The 17989-nt window shown below is 38.7% G+C and overlaps 1 protein-coding gene across 8 annotated transcripts in view; it reads right to left on the bottom strand.

Moving 5' to 3' along the window:
* The window catches only part of ccdc171 (coiled-coil domain containing 171), a 265898-nt gene that overhangs the window by 142911 nt on the left and 104998 nt on the right, over positions 1-17989 (bottom strand). For 4 of the 8 annotated variants that reach the window (XM_043717497.2, XM_043717507.2, XM_087995457.1 and 1 more), the window contains exons 12-14: positions 15871-15960; positions 14020-14220; positions 2064-2231 (exon numbers count right to left, since the gene is read on the bottom strand). The exons of 2 other annotated variants lie outside the window; for them this stretch is intronic. In XM_043717497.2, the coding sequence (XP_043573432.2) occupies positions 2064-2231; positions 14020-14220; positions 15871-15960 (459 nt within the window). The remainder of the gene's footprint in view (positions 1-2063; positions 2232-14019; positions 14221-15870; positions 15961-17989) is intronic. 2 more of the 8 variants (XM_043717514.2, XM_043717537.2) reach the window with 2 other exon arrangements.

Here is a 17989-nt window from a genome sequence, read left to right on the forward strand (position 1 = left end):
GGGCCAAGGGCACTACCATGATGATCTCCTGCAGAGATGTCCTGGAGCTGAGAAGACTGACTTCCAACAACCGCAACATCTACCTATGAAGTATGACTCAAACCAACAGAGAGTTTGCTTTCTAATACCCACTCATTCCAGTTTTGCTAGGGCTCCTTGGTGCAACACACAGTCAAATGAGTGTTTGAACCAAGGCAGTAGTGAGATCAGGAGCTGAATGGCCCTGGCGAAACACAAATTAGGTGTTACTGAACTATTACCGATAACTTAGTGCAGTTATCTGAATATGAATGTTATCAGTTTCTTTTTTGACAAAAAAACATGTGTTGTTTTCTCAAAACCACAAAATAAAACAGTAAGTGTTTTTTGAATGGTCATCAATTCAATTAGCAATTGGTAAATAAAATCCAGAACTGAAATTCTGAGGTTAAACAGCCATAAGAATGTTTTTTTTTCTATTTTACAAAACCTGTGAGTTTTGCTTTTGACCTAGTGCAATAAGACTGTGAAAAATTTCAAATTTACAAATATTTATTTTAGGTAACAACGCCAGTACAAAATGGATCAAAAACAAAGTAATATCCCCTCTCCACCATGTATCCATGCAACATCAGTAGTATTCGAATTAAATTCAAGTGACATCCAAATTTCATCCCTGAAGATTGATTTATTAGAAGTTCAATTTTTCGACAGTCATTGAATGCAGTATTAAAACAACCCAAATTCATTACACTCAGAGTGAGATTTTCTCTTTATGAATCTTTGATGGTTTGTTAAATATTGACTAAGTTACCGACACTGCTTAGAAAGATCACTACATTTCATACCCAATCAGGTTATTAAGAGTTGAACAAGAGGCCTCTTGAACTAGCTAGGCCTTGGCAATTGCAGAAGCTTTCAACTTTATGGAGGTCAACAACGTTAGAGTCTTAAATATCTTTGGTTGAGGTCCAATCCTCAGGTGAGAAGGTAGATGTTTTATTTTGCTTCTCAAAAGTGGAGGCCATAGGGACAGTATGGATCGGTAGGTTACAGACTAGGGCAGGGAATTGCATTCTGTAGGTACCACCTTGTTCACCATCATTGCCTCCCAATGCCCCCAGCTTAGCAAATAATGCTCCACCTTTCAAAGTGTCAGGCAGGTCATCTGTTACCTAGTGGGGAAAACCAGTCATTTTCCTTGCCTGCAGAGACCATTTAAGAATCTTAATTGTTGGTAAATTAAGAAAATCCCAATGGACCACATTGCCCAGCACTTAATTGGTGAGATGGCAAGAAGGGAGCAAGCATTGCCCAATTATTTCCACTTCTTGCTACAACCAGAGAGGAGCCCACATCATTAGCTCAGTCTGAACAGGAATAATGTTTAGGTTTTAGATATGTCTACACAGCAATCCATTGTACCATCAAAAAAGCTTTCTCAAGAATAATCTGTACCACCGATTTCAATTAACTATGCTAATCCTCTGAATCACACATTGACTCCTACTCCATTTTAACACTGTATTCTTCAATCATGAGTGGAAATGATGGTGGCTTGTAAATTACTGGGCAACATCAAGTACATTACAAGGTGATGCCAATTTTATTTTTGATCTGCATCCTCAAATTGGGCACAATGGAGGACAGCATGGACTTGCACTTATACAAGTTATTTTGCAGGTCTATATTCTTATGTACTGTGAATGAGATTCTGTTTTATTACTAAAAATGCATAAAAGCTTTAAATTTTCTTTTTGGTAAAACTTAGACCAATCTATCTTCCTCTAATTCGGTCCCTATGGCTAATTCTCAGTAGTGGAATTAGCAAACCTGAGAAAAGTATATAACAACATTCACATTTGTTTGTGGGACCAATGGTGCCTGGAGTATTAACTCAGACTTCAGCTACATTTGCACCCCCTCAGATATAGCATCTAAACTGTGCTGGAGACAAATTATAATTTATGTTTCTGAATTATTAAATAGAAAATTCCTTTTGAAAAAAAGTTGACTAAAAGAAGTCTCGCTGTAGTACAGACAAATGTCATTGGTCAAATAATTTGCAAACTCAAGCAAGTTACCTTTTCATTAGCCCTGTTCAGATCTGAAGTAAGGATATCAATGTTCTCTTGCAGAATGGTGCATAGCTCTGGCCAAGAGAATTTTGCCAACATGCCATTTGGTTGCTTCATGACGACACAGCCTGCTACTAGTCGCTGGTACAAACTATGAAGAAAGGTCAGTTTCTCCTGTGAAAAATATGTCAATGTTTTAGAAGAATATTTTAAGAATACTGTGAGCAAGAACAAAAACCATAAATATAATGAAGTAACAAAATAAAACATTTGAACATTTTCTTCTAATCAATATTTTGTATTACTGCTTAAGTATTACAGAGGCTAGCAAAAATGTGTCATCTGACATGAGGACAAACTGGCTACCAACCTTTCTATCTGAATAATTTACGTACTTAGCAATTTATACTTGCAAGTTCTTTTTTTCTTCCAACTTGCTAATACAGAGAAGGATTGCATCAGATTCCACAGCAATCTTTCAATCACCTTTCCCAGAACAAGGAATCCCACTTATGGTCATGTAATTTCATTGAATAAATCAGCAAGCATTATTTAGATAGAGCAGAAAACAACACATTTTCTACATGATAAATTTGTGTACAAAGCTATATAGGAAATAGAGGTTTCAGGCATGAAAGGGAAATGTAAGAGAGATGGAGGCGGAGCATTATTGATAAAGAAAAACCATCACTGCAGTAATAAGGGAAGATCTACTAGAAGGGTCTTCAAATGAGGCCATCTGGGTACACCTTAAAAATAAAAACATGGCCATTACTACTGGCCTCCCAACAGCTCAGGGGAGATAGAGGAACAGATATGTAGGCAAATCACACAAAGGAGTGAAAAAAACCAGGGGTTAAGGTTGTCAGGGATTTCAACTTTGCTAACATTAACTGGGATAGCCTGAGTGTGAAAGGATTAGACGGGGTGGCATTTTTAAGATGTACCCAGAAATGCTTTTTGTGGCAATACGTGGATAATCCTACTAGAGACAGCGCAGTGCTAGACCTAATTCTCAGGAATGAAGATGGTAAAGTGGTTGAAGTTTCATTATTATAGGAGACTATAGGAGCAAGGAAGTCTTGTTACAACTAAATACAACTTTGGTTAGACCAAAGATGGAATACTGTAAACAGTTCTTGTCATCACTCTATTGTAAAGATGTGCTTGCACTGGACAGGATGCAGAGGAAATTCACCAGTTGTTGCCTGGAATGAAAAGTCTCAATTATGAGAGATTGGATGGGCTGAGTTTGTTTCCCGTGAAGCAGAGGAGGCTGACAGGCAATCTGATTGAGGTATGACAAAATTATGAGGCATAGGCAGGGTAGATTGTGAGAATCTTTTCCCCATGGCAGATATGTTTAAGACAAGAGGACATAGGCTTAAGTGAGGATTAAGTGGCTTACAGAAGATCTGAGAGAAAAAAACATTGACACGGATTGTGGTAGAAATATGGAACATGCTGCCTGGGAAGAGGTTGAGGCAGGTACTTTCACAACATTTAAGAAGCTACTGGATGAGCACTTAAAATGCGAGGGCATAATAGACTATGGACCAAGTGCTAGTAAATAGGAGTAGTGTAGTTTGGTATTTGCTAAAAATCACACACACCACGTTATAGTCCAACAGGTGCATTTGGAAGCACTAGCTTTTGATGACCACCTGATGAAGGAGCAGTGCTTCAAAAGTTAGTCCTTCCAAATATACCTGTTGGACTATAATCTGGTGTTGTGTGATTCTTAATTTTGTCTACCCCAGTGCAGTCGACACCTGCACCTCCAAATCACTGGTATTTGCTGTTCAGCACAGCCATGGTGGGCTGAAGGGTCTGTTTCCATGCTGTCTCAGTCTATGACAATAGTTGATTTCTCCACAAATTGCTCACAAAAAAGAATACACTGTTAAACCAATGTGGTGTTATAAATCTTCAGGTTCAATATTAACTTTATTATCATCTAACTTAAACCAGAAAGGCTCATAATAATACGTTTGAAAACCCTTATATTGAATTAACATTTGGCAATATTCTGTCTAATCATGAAGTTTAAAAATATTTATTATTGACAACATTTGACTGGCAAATGGTTACACAGACAACAAATGTTAAAAAGCCATGTTGAAAATTCACTTTGTCCAAACAAATCAAGACTGAATTTTCTTATTAAGGGGAAAAAGTTGTTAAAGTGTGCATGGGTTCAATACAATTTGTGCTCAGGAGACATTCATGAATGGGAGAATCCAGAAATAGGGGTCATATTTTAAAAATAAGTGGGTGTTTATTTAAAATAGAAATGAGGAAACATTTTTCTCTGAGAGGGTTGAATCTTTGGCATTCCCTCCTTCAAAAGGCAGTAGTGCAGAATTTTAAAAATTGTTAAGGAAGTTGTAGGGGGATGAAAGATTATCGGGGATATGCAGGAATGTAGATTTGAGGTTAAAATCAGATCAAGCCTTGCTCTATTGAATGGTCGGACCAAGTGGCCTACTCTTGTACCCTTCTCATGTTTATAGAGGTTAACTAGATTAATCTCTGGGATGGTAGAATTGTTTATGAGGACAGAGATTGAGGAAACTGGATCTGTACTCTCTAGAGTTTTGAAGAATGAGGGGTAAACCTCACTAAAACTTACAAAATTCTTCCAAGGTGTGACAAAGTGAATGCAAGTGAGATATTTTCCCTGGATGATGAGTCTAAAACCAGAGATAGCATCTCAGAATAAAGGGTAGGCTATTTAAAACAGAGATGAGGAAGAATTTCTTCATTGGTCAATCTTTGAAATTCTCTACCCCAGACAGCTGTGAAAGTGAAGATCTAGACCCCCTTGCAGGGCCTCTATCTTCAAAAGCTCAACCATTAAGCAGGTTCAAGACAGAAATTAATAGATTTCCACAAAAATAAAATCAATAGATATGGTGATAATGTCGGAAGGTTGAATTAATCTTTCTGCACCACAACAATTTTGGGATTATGAATAGTGGAGCAGGCACAAACTGTATGGCCTATTCCTGTTTTTATGTTTTCTCTTCAGTGTTTCAGCAGAGTTTCAAGCATTACTTTGGAAATTCTGGTAAGATGACAAATTAAATCAAAATATTAAAACACATTAGCTTGTAGCACTAACTTGAGAATTTAATTGAAGACTTAGCACCTGCTTGACAGTATCAAAAAGAAGTGACACTTTTTTTTCAAATTATAATTTGTCTGCTGTACAGATTTCCAGTTGAAACACTAACTCAGCTGCAGAGAGTTCTGTTTTTTTTCCCACCAACTTATTTGTAAACTAAATTAGGTGAAGTCATAAGAGTGAATACACATTTCGGGGTCAGCAATAAAATGGAAACTGCAGAATCAGATTGTTCTGCAAGAAATGATGTCAGAAGGAAGGAAAGTACTTTAGAAAGCTAGCAAACTTGGAATTCTCTTTACGAAATATAATCATAAGCAGTGACTTGCAAAATGACTCAAAAAAATTAAACCAACTTCGACATTTCTCATTCTTTGTGTCTTTACTGAAAGAATTATTAAAATGGACATTAGTCAGTAATCATCTGAGTCACTAACATAATGTCGCGTCAAGATTCTGTAAATCCCTTTTTTAGATTAGAATTAGACTGAACATTGGGGGACAGAGAGCATCACACAGGGCACCTCACACGTTCAATGCATTTTCTGGACCAACATGGCACCTATTGTTAAAGCTCACTTGAGAATGTAACTTTAAGGAAGTCCTGGGATTTACATATTAAAGAACTGAAACCAACATGACCTTCTAAAAGATGAGAGACTTAAACAATCCAAGTGTTTTTCAATATGTAATTTCAGTTACATCATACTGTAAACTTTTGCCATAAATTCTGTGTCCTACAATCTTATACTCCACAACTTGTTGGACTATAAACTGGTGAGGTGTGATTTTGAACATGATCTGGCATCGTTTGCTCTACGATTAAGATTTTCAAAACTGCCTTCTATATCAAGACTGTTATTGCTATTGTCTGTCCTGTAATAAACTTTGTTCTGTTGTTCAAAATAAAACTCTGCAGCTTTGTGTTTCAGTGACTAACCACCACATCGACAAAATTTGAAGAAATATGATCAGGTAGAACCATCAACTGGGATCATAACAGCATGAGGTGGCGTAGTTAGGAGTGGAGAGAGAGAACGAGGCAACAAAGTGGATTAAGATCGAAGGGGGAGCTGAAAAAGGGGTGGGCTTGGGTAGCTGGAGGAGATGCAAGACGCAGATGGAGGGAAAAGGAGGCTACAAGGTGCATATAGATGCTACAAAATAGTTTGGGGATTGGGGGGAGAGGAAGAAGACGACTCAAGGGGTGGATAAAGGTGACTGCAAAGAACAACAAACAGTTTCTATGACCAGTTTGAATCACAGATGTACAACACGGAAACAGACCCTTCAGTCCTACCCATCCATGCCGACCAGATATCCCAACGCAATCTAGTCCCACCTGCCAGCACCCGGTCCATATCCCACCAAACCCTTCCTATTCATATACCCATCCAGATGCCTTTTAAATGTTGCAATTGTACCAGCCTCCACCACTTCCTCTGGCAGCTCATTCCATATACATACCAACCTCCGGGCAAAAAAGGTGCCCCTTAGCTCTCTTTTATATCTTTCCCCTCTCACCCTAAACCTATGGCCTTTAGTTCTGGACTCCCCCACCCCTGGGAAAAGACTTTGTCTATTTATCCTATCCATGCCCCTCATGATTTTATAAACCTCTATAAGGTCACCCCTCAGCCTCCGACATTCCAGGGAAGACAGCCCCAGCCTATTCAACCTCTCCCTATAGCTCAAACTCTCCAATCCTGGCAACATCCTTGTAAATCTTTTCTGAATCCTTTCAAGTTTCACAATATCTTTCCGATAGGAAGGGGACCAGAACTGCATGCAATATTCCAAAAGTGGCCTAACCAATGTCCTGTACAGCCGTAACATGACCTCCCAACTCATGTAGTCAATATGCTGACCAATAAAGGAAAGCACTTTCTTCACTATCCAATCTAACTGCAACTCCACTTTCAAGGAGCTATGAACCTGCACTCCAAAGTCTCTTTGTTCAGCAACACTCCCTGGTTCCTTACCATTAGGTGTATACGTCCTGCTAAGATTAGCTTTCCCAAAATGCAGCATCTTGCATTTATCTAAATTAAACTCCATCTGCCACTCCTCAACCCATTGGCCCATCTGATCAAGATTTTTAATCTGAGGTAACCTTCTTTGCCGTCCACTACACTTCCAATTTTGGTGTCATCTGTAAACTTACTAACTATTCCTCTTATGCTCACGTCCAAATCATTTATATAAATGATGAAAAGTAGTGGTCTCAGCACCAATCCTTGTGGCACTTCACTAGTCACAGGCCTCCAGTCTGAAAAATATCCCTCCACCACCACCCTCAGTCTTCTACCTTTCAGCCAGTTCTGTTTCGAAATGACGAGTTCTTCCTGTATTCCATGAGATGTAACCTTGCTAATTAGTCTCCCATGGGGAACCTTGTCGAAAGCCTTACTGAAGTCCATATAGATCACGTCCACCACTCTGCCCTCATCAATGCTCTTTGTTTGTGAGACATGACATCCCATGCACAAAGCCATGTTGACTACCCCTAATCAGTCCTTGTCTTTCCAAATACATATATATCCTGTCCCTCAGCATTCCCTCCAACAACTTACCTACCAGCCACGTCAGGCTCACTGGTCTATAGTTCCCTGTTTGTCCTTACCACCCTTCTTAAACAGTGGCACCATGTTGTCCAATCTCCAGTCTTCTGGCACTTCGCCTGTGTCTAGTGATGATGCAAATATCTCAGGAAGAGGCCCAACAATCACTTCTCTAGCTTCCCACAGAGTTCTAGGGTACACCTGATCAGGTCCTGGGGATTTATCAATTTTTATACATTTCAATGGAAGTGGCACTTCCTCCTCTATAACATGGACATTTTTCAAGATGTCACCATCTGTTTCCCTACAGTCTATATCTTCCATGTCCTTTTCCACAGTAAACACTGATGCAAGATACTTGTTTAGTATCTCCCCCATCTCCTGCGGCTCCACACAAAGGCCTCCTTGCTGATCTTTGAGGGGCCCTATTCTCTCCATAGTTACCCTTTTGTCCTTAATGTATTTGTTGACCTTTAGATTCTTCTTAACTCTATTTGCCAAAGCTATCTCATGTCCCCTTTTTGCCCTCCTGATTTCCCTCTTAAGTATACTCCTCCTGCATTTATAGTCTTCTAAGGATTCACTCGATCTATCCTGTCTACACCGGACATATGCTTCCTTTTTTTTCTTAACCAAACCCTCAATTTCTTTAGTCATCCAGCATTCCCTATACCTACCAGCCCTTCCCTTCATCCTAAAAGGAATATACTCTCTCTAGACTCTCGTTATCTCATTTCTCAAGACTTCCCATTTTCCAGCTGTCCCTTTTCCTGCAAACATCTGCCACCAATCAGCCTTTGAAAGTTCTTGCCTAAGGAGTATTTCCCTAGCTTGGAATCCATGAAAATTTCAAATTATCCAAAGTAATGGATTCCTTGCAAATGAATGTGTAATGTCTGTTTAAGTTTGTCCACGTTCAGAAGCAACCAGGAAAATACGCACAATGCAGAAGCTACAAGTCTCCCCTGAAATCTTTTTCTCAGTATAAGTTCCTCTGGGAACCTGCTAAGAGTTTCCAAATATCAGTATTTCTGACTACCTTATAAAAACTGAAGAGATGGGCAATGATTAATTCCCAAAGATTTGAATCTAGGTTGAATATAATCAGAACTGAGGTTCTAAAATCAGTTTATGCGAGACAGCATTTTTATTTTGTTGACAGGAAATCCTGTGATGTGTAAAGGTATCAGCTTCTATCCTAATTCCAAACCATTAGGCAACAGGGTTTTTCATATGAAAGAACTGAAACCAGCATGGTCACTCTAAAAGATGAGAGACTTAACAGACAATCCGGGTCTTTTTCAATATATAATTTCAGTTTCATTATACTGTAAACTTTTGCTGTACATTCTGTGTCTTACGATCATATACTCCACAACCACCCAATGAGCCCACTGAGGAACCGTAACAGTCATCACAGGGATCCGTAGTGGGGGGCGACCAAAGGAGTCCATGTAGACCCCACCGGAGGGCCGATGCCCTGGGCTTAACATGTACGCTCAAACCATCAAGAAATGTATAAATGCCAGATTCATCAACCTCAAGGTAGAGCAAAATATCACCCGATCACAGTGCAACACCATCCATGCTCTCAAAGCCAATCACCATATTGTCATCAAACCAGCAGATAAAGGAGGAGCCATCATCATTCAGAATAGAACAGATTATTGCAAGGAAGTGTACCAACAACTGAACAACCAGGAAAACAACAGGCAACTACCAGCTGATCCAGCCAAAGAGCACATCCATGAACAAAATACAGTGATCAGGACTTTGGATCCAGTCCTTCAGAGTTCCCACTGTGCCCCCATCCCATGTACTTCTCGTGTAGGCGACTTCTACTGCCTTCCAAAGATACACAAAGCCAACACAACAGGACATCCCATCATATCAGGCAATGTGACCCTTTGTGAGAACCTCTCTAGCTATGTCGAAGGCATCTTGAAACCCATTGTACAGGGGACCCCAGCTTCTGTCGTGACACTACAGATTTCTTACAGAAACTCAGCACCCATGGACCGTCACAATAGACATTTCAGCACTCTGCACCAGCAACCCCCACAATGACGACATTGCGGTATTCAACATCAACAACACCCAATCTCTGAACATCGTGCTACAACTCATCCACTTTATCCTCGACCACAACGTTTTCACCTTTGACAACCAGTTCTTCATCCAGACTCATAGAACAGACCAAACCTTCACCCCAATATGGTAACATTTTCATGCACAGGTTCGAACAAGACTTCTTCTCTATGCAGGGTCTCTAACCAACACTATACAACAGGCATATTGATGACACTTTCTTCCTCTGGACCCATGGCGAGGAGTCACTGAAACAGCTACACAGTGATATCAATGAGTTTCATCCCACCATCAAACTCACCATGGACTACTCTCCAGTTTCTGTCTCATTCTTGTACACATGCATCTCCATCAAAGATGGGCACCTCAGCACCTTCTTCTAACTTCACAATGCTCCTTCCACCCAAAACATATTAAAACAGCCATCCCCCACAGACAAGCCCTACGCAAGGGATCTGTTCAGATGAGGAGGAACATGAATGGCACTTGGAAGAACAAGAATGCCCTCATTAGAATAGCATACGATGCTCAACTCATCGACCACCAGTTTCGATATGCCACAGCATATTTCGTAATGACCTCCTCAGGAGACAGACACGAACTGCAACCGACAGTGTACCCTTCATTGTCCAGTATTTCCCAGGAGCCGAAAAACTACACCATGTTTTTCGCTGCCTGCAACACATTATCAATGAGGATGAGCACCTCGCCAAGACCTTTCCCACACCTCCACTTCTCGCCTTTAAACAACCACCAAATCTCAAACTGATCGTTGTTCACAGCAAATGCCCGGCCTTCAGGACAACACCATACAACCTGTCATGGCGGATGCTGCAAGATGTCAGAGTGTCGACACGGATACCACCATTACAAATGGGACACCACCTACCGTGTACGCGGCAGGTAGTCATGAGACTCGGGCAACATTGTCTATCTCATACACTGCAGGCAAAGGTGCCCTGAAGCATGATACATTGGCGAGACCAAGCAGAGGCTACAGCAACGGATGAATGGACACCTCACAACAATCAACAGACAGGAGTGTTCCCTCCCAAATGGAGAACACTTCAGCAGTCCGGGACATTCGAACTCAGACCTTCAGGTGACCATACTCCAAGATGGAATTTGGGACAGACAACAACGCAAAGTGGCCGAGCAGAGGCTGATGGCCAATTTCGGTACACATGGGGAAGGCATCAACCGGGACCTCGGGTTCATGTCACACTACAGGTGACCCCACTGCACTACACACACATTCATGCAGATCCTCTCTCATACACAAGCTCTCTCTCATACACTCAGACATACACACCCTCTCACAGACTGCTATCCCTTTACACTCACACTCATACACATACTGTCTCACAGACACTCATACCCCACCCCCCCACACACATATAAATTTTTAGGGTAAATTTGTACTTGCATAATTACATTTTATTTTGCTCAAAAACTGCATGAATCTATAAATCCCTTTTTAGAAATAGAATCAGTTTGAACACTGGGGCACAGACAGCCTCACACAGGGCACCTCACCCCTTCAATGCATTATCTGAGCTGACATGACACCTATTGTTAAAGTTCACTTGAGAATGAAACATTTTTTAAAAAAGTTCTGGAATTTACATTTGAAAGAACTGAAACCAACATGGTCATTCTAAAAGATGAGACACTTAACAAACAATCAGAGTTTTCTTCAATATATAATTTCAATTGTATCACACTGTAAATTTTTGCTGTAAATACTGTGTCTTATGATTTTATTAGATTAGATTAGATTACTTACAGCGTGGAAACAGGCCCTTCGGCCCAACAAGTCCACACAGACCCGCAAACCACCCATTCCCCTACATTTACCTCTTTACCTAACACTACGGGCAATTTAGCATGGCCAATTCACCTGACCTGCACATCTTTGGACTGTGGGAGGAAACCGGAGCACCCAGAGGAAACCCACGCAGACACGGGGAGAATGTGCAAACTCCACACAGTCAGTCGCCTGAGTTGGGAATTGAACCTGGGTTTATGGCGCAGTGAGGCAGCAGTGTTAACCACTGTGCCACAGTGCCACCCTTATACTCCACAACCACCTGAAGGAGCAGTGCTCTAAAAGATAGTGCTTCCAAATAAACCTGTTGGACTATAACCTGATGTTGTGTGATTTTTAACATTTACATTTGTGCACAGGTATGTGTGTATTTGCATTTCAGGCAATTAGTTTCAATTCCAAGCTTAGATATCATCCAATGTTCATTATTTATATTAAGAATAAGTTTTGTTTTGTAAGAAGCATACCATTTTGATTTTATTAAAGCAACCTGATGAACATCTCTCATTATTAACAGCACAAAAGAGAGGCAGTTAGCCATTTTCATAAGTGACTCAACACAGTTCGAGTAAAGGTAAAATCAGTGTACTGGACTTCACGACACCTCCCACAGATGTAACATCAAACTATGCTCATTATCTTGTATCAATTTAAATATTATGGTTAGGGACTTAAAATTTTCCTTCTGCATTGTGATTTTAATGCAAAGTTGATAACTGAGGGTATTGGTGATTCATAATAGATTGCATGCAATTTCATATACTCCAAATGTCAACACAATATATTTTTACCAAGTGATAGCATCAGCTAATAAATGAGCTAGTGAGAATAAAGTAGCCTCCAAAACCTTTTAAAAATCAGCAAAATTTCAAGGGGAGCCCTAAAAAAATGTGTTTTTTTCCCCCTGCATAGTATTGTTAAGCAACAGATAGGGGTTCATGTAACAGTGATGTGCAACAAAAGAAAGTAAACATACTACATTGGATTATTGTGCAAATGCCATACCACATTTTAAGAGATTACAGAAGCACCAGATCACAGTGTTGACTACCAAACAAGTATCTGAAGAACTTCTAATACCAGCTGTCCTTCCTACAACCAACACAGATCTTGTGGAGAAAATGCCTAATACTACTGTTGGACATTCATCTAAGTCTACAGTTTAGCCTATTATGCAACAATTTTCAAATGATCCCACTACTGATTCATTTGTCCAAGTGGGTCTAATTCCCTCAAAATCTTTAATTTTACTCAAAAGTTGGCAATTGTGTGAGCCTACTTTCTGTTGGAGATCCCAAGATCTCACTGTCTGCAGCAATCTGCTTTATCCTGAAGCAGGTATAGAAGTGATACCACCACCTAAAGAAAGACAAATTGCTTCCCACGGAATGATAGGGTCAGTCCTCCTTTCCTTGTCTCCCAGTCTCATCCTTGGGGTGTTCTTTTCCCTTCTTTTCAACTACTCAAATAATTCCTGAATCAGAATGCAACATAGGAGATGAATTGGGGATTTTTTTTGTCTTCCCTTTCAAGGGATTGTGACCACTCATGTCCTGGAGAGTTTGCAGTAGAATCGACTTTTCCTTGATTGGTCTTCACTACTGTCATAAGAATTTGCGATCCCAATATGTATTTGCTTTTCAAGGAGATAAGGCAGCTCATGCATCCTACGTGCCCTCCAGTACAGCAAGGAATCTTGTTGGAGATTGACATCTTTGATTAAAACAACTTGGGAGTTGGTGGGTAGGGGCAATAGAATTTGATGGAAATTGTAAATAATTCATGGGGCTCACAAGTGAATAAAGCATCATAGAAAACTTGGTGCATGAGTAATTACAAATTAAAACCTTGCTTGAATGTTTAAGCTAAAATCATGATTTCTAAGAGTAAAACTTAAGGTGTTCAATCACCACGAGAACTCTCATTTGAGTGAAATTATTTCCTGTAACTAACAGTTAACTAAATGAAGGTAATAATATTAGTTTTTGTTTATGACATTTATGATGTATTCACAATAATATATTAATGAATATAATGTTATTACAAGTTTATAAAGAGATAATAAACAGTACTTTAATAACAAATTATCAAAATGTTTGCATTCTCACTGCTAAATTCAGAGGCAGTTAACAGTTTCATTACAATAAAGTATTTGTATCAGGCCTGTTATCTATAACAAAAGCTAAACAGCAATAATTACATAAGTGAATGATGTAGTATTCTCATTACAAAACCTAAATCAAGTGCAAGAGCTGCCAAAGCAACAATAATCAGAAATAACATGGACAATGTGCAATGATTATTCATACATCCAACCATTAACAAATACTGAAAATATCTTGCAATTCATCACAATACCTCTGTATCCTTTTGATGAGCCCTTGCAAGTTTCTGAATTTCATTTTTAGCCTCAGCAACGGAATTTCTTTCTCTCTGAAAGCTATGTTTCAAATTTTGTAGCTCCACGCTCATAGCATCAATCAGTGCATCTTTCTCAGAACATTCACTACGCCAATGATTTAACTTTTTATTAGCAGATGTCAGGTCTTCATGAACTTTCTGAAGAACAAGAGTCCATGTTAATTAAAATCAAAGATCTTCCAAGTGCCTTTATCACTTAGTAATAACAAGCAAAATTTTACTGTTCCAATTTCAACATTTCATCTTCATTGGCAAAGCCAACACAAAATTGGTGTTCTAACTGAAAATCTACAGGAAGAGGACTGTGAGAATTTATTAATGCTAGTGAAATTTTAAAAAAAACACTTCAAGAGAAACTTGGTACACAACTTAATCAAGGGCAATTTAATTACCAGTCCCTTCAGCTCACTAATTCTTCTCGAAGATACCAAAGCCATTTTACGCGTTACTAACTTCAGTACTTTTACCTGAATGAGTAAACGAACTCAGAAAAGAACAAGCATACCTTGGTAAAGTTGGAGGCAGGTGTAAAAAATACTTGGATTTCCAAACACTTTTTAATGCTGCTTGGAAATGAGATATTTACAATGAAACAAGATATGTGAAGAACTATAATGGCCTCCAATATACTTTTTGACATAACTAAATCACTATTCTAATATGAAGGTTTTATAATAATCTACAGTATGACCCATACATAATGAAAAATTCAACATTCTGATTTGTATGTTGTCTAAAATTTACATTTCAGAAATTGTGCGTTACAGTAGTTTCCAAAAAAGCTGATAACCCAATAGTTAAAAATTACTCTCTCTCAAATAATGAAATCATCAGAGAGAAACCTGTTGATTTAAGAGCATGGACTGAAATCATGGGTACCGGCTATGGTCTGGACTGTTTACCCAAGCATCCCAAAGCCCCAGAGTCCTAGGTTTTGGGTCCTGATTGTATATGACTGAGGTACATGCTAGACATCTAGCCTACCGAGCTAACAACATTTGTTTCTTTGCTACAGCCATTATCATTTGCTTTACCCTTTGTTCCATGACACATTAGTCATTTAATCTTTCTACCTCGTACCCTATGACAGATACTCCAATTTGTTCTTTCTTCCTACATTCAATGGCATAAAACAAATCACATATTCCACCTTCCTTTAGTTCTGAAGAGTCATATTTGAGTTGAAACCTTAATTTGGTTTCTCTCTCCAAATATAGTGCCAAACCTGCTGAGTATTTCCAGCACTTGCTGATTTTAATAATAAATATTGGATTCAACTAAATTGCTAATGTAGCCTTTGGCATCATTTATCCAAAGACCGAAAATCATTTGTGGGTGTGAATCAAAACATTAAGGCTAATAAGTGTGATGTGCAGTATTTTTGGCTGAATCCTGTTTGTGTCCTAATGGATTCTGTGGGTGCACAGCACCTTAATTGTAAGCTATTGACAATACATCCATAGCTATCATCAGAGACTGAAGTGCTGGCTACAATTCAAAACACATTTGACTTCCTACTTCTGCCAGTTCAAAATTGCTATTGCAACTCAAAATAAATATATTGCTGCAAATTTGTCATACATAAACCCACCTGCAAAATCACATGCTTTAAAAAGGTATAATTAATATGTAAATGTTTTCCAAAACATAACTTGACTTTCTTTCATATCAAACTAATGACGTGGAAATCATAATTTCTAAATTAAGCCAGACACAACAGCCAAGCAAATATATAATGGATTAAATACATGTATTTTTAAAAACTGAACAGATCAATGAAATTCCTACCTCACGATTTTCGTTTTGTGACCAGATTAATTCCTTGTAAGCTTCACATTGCTCAGTTATCTTCTCATATAAATCTTTCATTTTATTCAGCTGAAATAAATACAAGCAAATAGTTTTGCAGCTATGTTCACTATCATTCATTTTCAATTACTCTTGATTGTAAAGTGTGATGCAAATCCTCATAGAAGATCATCAGGTATGCTCACAAGCATACTTCCAAATCTAACAGAAAATTTACTAATTGTTTACAAAATACTGTTGAGATCAAAAAAGACAGCCTTGTCAAAACAAATGAATATTATAGCTCAAACTTTTTATCTTTATTTTGATATGAACTTAACAGATTATTTTTAACATTTGTGTTGGCAACTGGATTGCAATGGTGTAGATCAGATTGGAGAGTATAAATTCATTATTGTATTGATACCTTGCTTTCAGCACATCCTTCTTTAACCATGCTCCATTGTTCAATTTACACTGTTGATTGAATTGCTCGGTTAACATTTCTGACTCAAAGTGGTGCCCATTTGAAGTAACCGTTAAGCAAATAAAACTCGACTTCTCCCATTTTCTTCCCTCATTTTGTGCAAACAGTATAAGAGCTTGTATGGCAAATGGAATCAAACTGATGTGGCAGCAAATCTGCTGTTTGCACTTTTGTGCCTTCAAATTAGTCCCAGTACAGACCCGGTCTCTGCAGTGGTTTACTTCAGCCCAAAACTGATTCAAATCTCATTTATAATACAAGGCCATACTCAAAACAAATCTGTATTTTTGCAGTTTTGCCTCCTCTTTGTAGAAATTCCCCCGATAGAACAGTTCAGTATTACAAGGAGGGGAAAAACTAACCAAAACATATGGCTCCCAGAAGCCCATATATTTCTTTCCAACTGCGTACGCAATTCAATGTAGCTCTAGGAATTGTTTTCATAGTGCTCTGTAACTGATGAGTTATAACTAAACCAAAGACATTCATTTTAATAGTTTGCAATTACATCTGCACATGCACCCATTGTCAGAGAACGTGACATTATGCCATGCGCTCTTAAATGGAGTCAGCCTTTTGTTCACTTGCCACTATACTCACTTTTCTTACAAAGATAGGTGAACCAGATTTTATCTTTCATGACTGTCAATTCTGCCTTGCAAACCTGCCTCCATTACCAGTCTATGAGAAGTGCGATTTTCCTGGATTCACAGCTTTAATGATTCCAAAGATGGTGTCTGGTCTAATTACAGGCTGGGTTAGCAGAAATGGAGGGCATATCACCAGGAAAATGGACCATGGTCTGGCCCAAATCAATAAACATGGTTGCAGTTATCATTTGTTTTTGGAGAAAATTTCCAAAAGTTCAAATTTTGTGTGATTCAGATGGCGTGGGTAGTCTGGAAGCTGTAAAAGCTGGTGATACATTTCTAAAATCAGTTAATTTTTATACAATTAGAAAGGACCTCTTCGTTATGTTTAGCCTCATCAGTGTGACTTTACATTGCATTTTCTCAAAAGCACACAGCCCAACCTTGTCCTTCCATAATGAGCTGGTCGCATTCCAGTCAACTGTTGGGCTATAGCCACCTTATCAGAGATTGAGAAACTTAGACTGGATTGGATCTTAATAGGCCCACAATAATCTAAGTTGTCTCGATAACAGAAGTAGATTAATTCAGAAGTCCACTTCTATCTCTACTCTTGTGGAAACAGCAGAGGGTGAAAATGGAGGTGAGATTTCTGACCTCGCTGCAAGTTGGCTATTTTGTTTTGTTGTCCTGTTTCCATTCCATTCTAACATGGGAAAAGAAAAATTCAGGACAAAATGTACTAATATTGGATAGTGTAAGCAGGGTATATTGCGTTTGCTTCAATTACTTTGAGTAGTTATGCTCAGATTTACTTTATTTTCACCTCTGACCCGCAAGATGTTTTAAGTTGGTCTTATTTGGAAAATCAGTTTTTTTTTCTCAATTGGTTTCCTTTTGAACAAAGCCATTTTCTTTACCATACATACCGATTCCATTATGTGGTGTTCTAACAATTTGAAATTAAGTATTTCAATTAAGTGGAGAACTCTCACTTTAAAAAAGAAAGACAATTCAATGAATACTACTTGGATGCAAGAAA

The sequence above is a fragment of the Chiloscyllium plagiosum genome, unplaced genomic scaffold (genome assembly GCF_037043375.1).
Source record: "Chiloscyllium plagiosum isolate Xiang-an unplaced genomic scaffold, Cpla_swu_hap1 HiC_scaffold_2, whole genome shotgun sequence".
NCBI lineage: Eukaryota > Metazoa > Chordata > Chondrichthyes > Orectolobiformes > Hemiscylliidae > Chiloscyllium > Chiloscyllium plagiosum.